This window comes from Poecilia formosa, unplaced genomic scaffold (genome assembly GCF_000485575.1).
Source record: "Poecilia formosa unplaced genomic scaffold, Poecilia_formosa-5.1.2 Scaffold830, whole genome shotgun sequence".
Lineage (NCBI taxonomy): Eukaryota > Metazoa > Chordata > Actinopteri > Cyprinodontiformes > Poeciliidae > Poecilia > Poecilia formosa.
Genome location: NW_006800769.1, coordinates 59,661 through 65,650, shown reverse-complemented (window position 1 = coordinate 65,650; position 5,990 = coordinate 59,661). Strand labels below are relative to the sequence as shown.

The 5,990-nt window shown below is 40.1% G+C and overlaps 1 protein-coding gene across 2 annotated transcripts in view; it reads right to left on the bottom strand.

The window, feature by feature from the left end:
• The window catches only part of LOC107834891 (amyloid beta A4 precursor protein-binding family A member 1-like), a 25,831-nt gene that overhangs the window by 14,578 nt on the left and 5,263 nt on the right, over positions 1-5,990 (bottom strand). For both annotated transcript variants that reach the window (XM_016666875.1, XM_016666876.1), the window contains exon 2: positions 4,261-5,726. In XM_016666875.1, coding sequence (XP_016522361.1) covers positions 4,261-5,619 — 1,359 coding nt within the window. In that variant the 5' untranslated portion in view covers positions 5,620-5,726. The remainder of the gene's footprint in view (positions 1-4,260; positions 5,727-5,990) is intronic.

The window sequence follows — 5,990 nt, the reverse complement described above, 5'->3', positions numbered from 1 at the left end:
ATGATTCTTAAACGGACTAGAAAAGACATACCAAGGATAGACTTGGCTTTGGATGAACGGATATTTTTGTGCAGAATTGTGTGATGACGGAACGTTTTTGTAAAACAAGTTTTTCATCACTTTTTGAACTTGAAACGTCAGATTAAGTTAACTTTTGTTTTCAACTAAGCTGAAAGAGACTGTTAGCAATTATTTTGTCGATATTTTTACAAAAACAAAGCAAATGTATTTTTTCAAACAATCAAGTCAGAAGTGCTTGCAAGAATTAAATCAAATGTTACCACCCACGGGCCTTTGTTGGAAATGTTTGGTTTTGGAACCTAGAAGGCCACTACAGTGTGGGTGCGTTCACACTGCAGCCTGAAGTGACTCAATTCCTATTTTTTGGCAATTCCGATTTTTTTGCCGGGGCCGTTCACACTGCCAGTAAATGCGACCTGTATGCATTCTACAGTGTGAACGGGCAAACGACCTGAAAGTGTCCCGCATGCGCAGTAGAGGGCGCAATAGCATCAGCGTTCTCAGTGTTCTGCCAACCGCCATAAAAAGAAGTGCTCAGTGTTTGCGGAAGTAAACATGGAGGCTAACAGTGGAGCTTATTTGAAGTTGTTGTCCGGCCGGAGCAGCATATTAACAACTTAATCCTCATATAATCCGTCATGGTTGTTGTTTTTCCTCCCGCTTGCGCGTATCAGGATGCAGAATAGTGAGATTTGTTGTGAAACAGTGACGTTCAGTCCGGATGAATACGGCCTGGACGTTAAGTCGCATTTGAATCGGATACGTATCGGATACGGGTCACATTCGAAAAAGAATCCGACCTGTGCTGTTCACACTGCCATGAAAAAATCGGATACAGGTCGCATTACGTCAAAAAAATCGGAATTGAGTCACTTCAGGCTGCAGTGTGAACGCACCCTTTGTGTGTCTGATGAGAACGCATTTGTAAAAACGTGAAAAAATGTGAACTTCGCTGAAACACATGTGCACTGGGTGGTGCGGAGCCGCAAGGAGATGCAGGAAGAACCATATCTGATGGGGAAACATGGATCGAGAGGGGATTCCCCACTGGGGACATGTCCACACCAGTCCTTCAGGAAGTTAAGCCTTCAGTGCATATGCAATGAATATCAATGCAGTTAAATTTGATTTAATGGTTTAGTTAATTTAGTTCAGTTCTCTTACTTCATTTACGTCTTGGGCCGATTCTAAATGTGATCAGCTTTACTTTGTGCTTTTAGATCCACTAACTGATGATTTGATTTGGATTTAACAAAAATGCAAATAATTGATATTTACAGTATTTTAGTTGTATTTTTTTGATTTGTTGTTTAAGAGTCTATAGTTGTGGGTTTAAGTATGGTCGGCAATGTCTTCCAGTTACATAATTACCCAGCAATATTTTACATTTCCTGTCAACATTTTTTAATACAAAAACACAATGTTGTCTCCATGCCACGACCACCAGCCTTAGTAAGTTTTCTGGGGAAAACCCTACACCATCATTATATTTTCATTATGGTGTTGCTGGCTTATTCTGCATGTGGGTTAAACAACTCCCTATGAAAATGACATTTAGGATGTGTAATGCGTAATGCAGTGACATTATTGTTATTCACTGCATACACAAATTGTGTGTGGAAAATGTTTTTAAAAACTACGGAAAGACAGGAAAAACTTTGGGTTTCAAATGAGCAAGAATATCCTAGAAGGAGAGCAACTTGCTGAAACTTGTCAAAGAGAAGGCTAGAAGGAAAGATCTCTGAGGGTAACCTTGCCTTCAAACAACAGCTCTTTAAGAACTTCATTATTTTCAGTCAGAAATGACAGTACAGCCTGGTTAAAGTTCCAGTCTCCTGAGCCATGCACCATGTCTCGCTGTTTCACTGGTCTTAAAGCCTGGACCCAATGACTCGGACAGTCTTGCCAAGGCAGATTAGAGGTAAGCAGTGATTAATTTCACAGAAGCAAACAATTCCAGATATATTTGATTATATTTTTAAGAAGGGTATACATTTTCAGTCTTTGTTGATATTGTAGAAAACCTTGTCAGTGTTGTAGCTACTATGATGACTGATTGAGAAGATGCATGTGTGTAAGGATGAGACAAACATTTAAGCGAATGTTGAGTTTACGTGATGTTCATGAAGTGCATCATTCTAACTTTTGCTTTGTATCTGCTTTCCAACTGTAGAGAGGATCTTGTAGTGAACACTTGATTGACAACATATAAGTCTCAAGCTCATAAGTGGTAACTTTGAAGGCCATGTCCATGTTGCACACCGTCCTCAGTAAAGTCTGGACTCATTACTCTTGGACAAGACACATGTCACATGTCACATGTCCTTTTGTCACATGTATTAATTCTGACCTTGGTCAATCCCTCATGTGGACACATGCTGTGTTTTTTTTTTTCAGATCTCAGTAATACTGTCATGAACGGTGTAGTTGATGGTGAGGAGATGAACGCAGAGACCCAGGTATGATGGTGATAATAAAGGTTTTAATAGTGACAATAATCCACAAGCAACAGTCCAGGACAGGCAGCACGGGAAAGAACTAGAGCACACAGCTAGTTACCGGTAGCACTGTCACGAAGTCTGATGCGGAGCTTAGTTGGCCAGGACTTAGCAGTACAACTGGCCAACTAGACAAACTGAGACAATAGACAAAGACAACGACAAGGACCCGACGAGGAACACAGACAACTGGTGGGTTTAAATACACACGGGGTAATTAAGGGAATGAGACACACCTGGGGAGCAATCAACGGGGAGGACAGGACAGAGACTCACAGGGAAACAGGAAAACATCGAAAACTCAAAACGCACAGAAAACCACGGATCATGACAAATACTTTGTGAGAATACTGGACAGGAAATTTGTTAGGTTCTGTGTTTTGAGTTCGAGTTTCTGTCTGTCTAGTCCTGTTTTCCCCTGAGTCTCTGTGTTGTCTTGATTGATCCCAGCTGTGTGTCGTTCCTGTGATTACCCTCCCAGTGTATTTAGTCCCACCTGTTGTCAGTGTTCCTGGTCGGGTCTCCGTCTTAGTCTGTTAGTTGCTGCTCCCCGTGCTACCAGTGTTTATGTTCCTGTTTCTTTATTATTAAACTTCATTCCTCATCATGACTACCTGGGTTCCCCGGCGTCTCTCTCACCGTTCACAACCACACATCCTGACAAAATTGAATTAGTTCTGTTTTTCACAGAATGTTTAAATGGAAATTGTTTCTTAAAATGTACAAATCGTAATCTATTCTTTAAACCTCTATTATTATTATTATTATTGTTATTGTTATAACAAATGAACAAAAATTATCTTTAACCAAAAATTGTCAAACAGTTTATGTAACTGTGTGACTGCTTTTTTATGTACATGTATGAGCTCATTTTTTCTACTTTCATGAAATTTGGAGGTCAAGTGACAGTATACAGCAGTGGTCCCCAAAGTGGGTCCTCGAGGGCCAGCATCCTGTATGTTTTAGTTTTCTCCCTGCTGATAGTAACAACCTTGTCAGCATGTCAATGTTCTTCTTAGGCCTGGATCATTTGATCCAGGTGTGTTAAACCAGGGAGAGAACTAAAACATGCAGGATGCCGGCCCTCGAGGACCCACTTTGAGGACCACTAGTATACAGTATACCTTATATATTGTGATTGGATTTGTTTGATTGTAATGATATTTTTCCCTTGAGATACCAGGTATGCAATCATGATTTTTATTTTTGTCTGTCTAATTACATAATTTTTACAAATTAAGTCAGATGTGGTCATGTAAAAGGTGTTGACCTTTTTATTTGAGTTGCCTTTTTTAAATACCAATTATGCTTTGACTCTTACTTGAGTGATTTCTTTTTATTTACATTTTAGTTCTGTTAAAATCACAACTGAAAACTGATTATGAGTGATGGTGTCCCGTCTGTTCTACATCTTTGTGGAATGGAATGGAATGCATTAAACTTATTCATCTATGAGAGGATACATGTCAGTGTTCTGATACTCACTATCAGAACATTGACTGAATCCTGGAACATTGATTTCAATGAAAACCTGAGGAAATATGGATGTTTTGTGTTATGTGGGAATTCACCAAGAGAAACAAATGTGTAAAGCAATCCTTTGTATTCCTACAATTGTTTCTCGCACATCTTAAATGATAGTCACTTGATTTACCCTGAGTGTAAGAACCCTAGACTTAAAGTTAACTGTTAACATAATTCAAATAATCATGTGTGGTGTAAATCAGAGCTTTGTACTTACATAATCCCCAGGCCATGGCTGGAAATCATACTCTGTATTTGAACTCAAATCCTGTCTCATCACCCAAACTGGTTCCTTTGGTTCGTCTGGTGTATAAGGGGATCTTATAGTTCTTGTCTTCACCTCTTCAATAGCCTCCCTAATGTCCTTAATGACCAAAGAGATAGCATCTGCCTTCTCCTGGCTATTCTTCATTGATAAAGTCTCAGTCACAGAACAATTCAGAACCTGGTGTGTGACTGAGTCCTCCCGGTTTGCGGCTTCGCAGTTTTTGTTTGAACTGATTTGAGTTGTAGGTTCAGAATGATCTTTTAGGGACAGTTTTTTAGCTTTTCCTTTGCTTCCAAGATTTGGAGGGCCTAGACTTTGGTTGACCTCAGTTACAGATTGTTCATTGTCCTCATCCAGTTCACAGCTATCAGTGCTTTGGTACTGGGCAAACTCTGCATTCTTTTCTGGGCTGTCTGACTCACCATCTGAGCGCTGGGTATAGTGATGCAATCTTGAGCCAACAGCCTCTTTCAGATGGTGATGCCTATCTCTCTCTTTACTTTGCAATTGCTGAATGCTGATTTTTCTCTGATTTAGAGACTGTTTTTCATTTGAAAAAGATGGAAAAAGTGAACCTGGAACATCACAGATTTCTTCATAAACTTGGTCAGAGAATGAATAGATCTCATACAAATCAGTATATACATTTTCTGAGTTTTCACAGGCTGCACAAATAGCTTGGCCTGCAGAGTAGCTAACTGGTTTGGAATAGACATTGCTGGTGTAGTCAGAATTCAGCATCTCATCTGTTTCATTTGGTCTTTCAGGATCTTGACTGTCTTGCATGGGATTGCATGTCAGAGGCAGAAATTGAGAGGGGGTGTCATTAGGTGGATAAGGACGTTGCTGTTCAGCCATAGCACTTTCTCTGTTTCCTTTCTTTCTATATTGTTCTTGGGGGACATTGGTCCTCACCTGGTCTTTTAACAGTGATTGTTCCTCATTTACTGGCATTAACCCCCGACCACTATTTGTCTGCTGTGTATAGGGAGATCTCTCTGCCTCTCCCTGCTTCCACAATGTTTGCCTCTCCCACTTATCTTTCATCTGGGCTTTACTCTCTCCTTGCCTACAATAAGATTTCCCTGCTGATTTGGTGACACGATAAGTCATCTGTGATTGAGGAGTTTGGAGGTCCATGTCTACCTTCTGTGGTCTGCACTGATCAGGAACCCTAAGTCTTCCACCATTACTTTCTGCAGTTGAGGTTTCATAGCATCTAATGCATTTCTCTTGGTTGCCCAGGTTACAGTATTGGCCATTTTGGCACATGTTCTGATGACAAAATCCGGTGTCCATGTCTTCCATTGTTCCCTCGTCAAGTTTTGATTTCTGGTGGGTTTTTGGTATCTGGTGGACTTAATGGTGTGGAAAAAAACTCTCACCACACAACCCAAAGACATCTGGAAAAAAAACTGAAAAGAGAAAGGAGAACACATTTTCAGATACAACATAATAATCAAGACTTTGATTTTATAGGACACCCAAGTTAGTCTTTCATCCACTGCATGCTCTGCTGCACCTCTTACAACAGTTATATACCTGTGAATTCTGAAATAATCAACAAACATCCCCACCAGCATAACAAATGACTCTGACTAACTTGTCCAGAATAGAGAAACATCTAGCTGAACACAAGTTGATGATTTGTGGATTAAGGAGAGATTTGTCATGTTTGG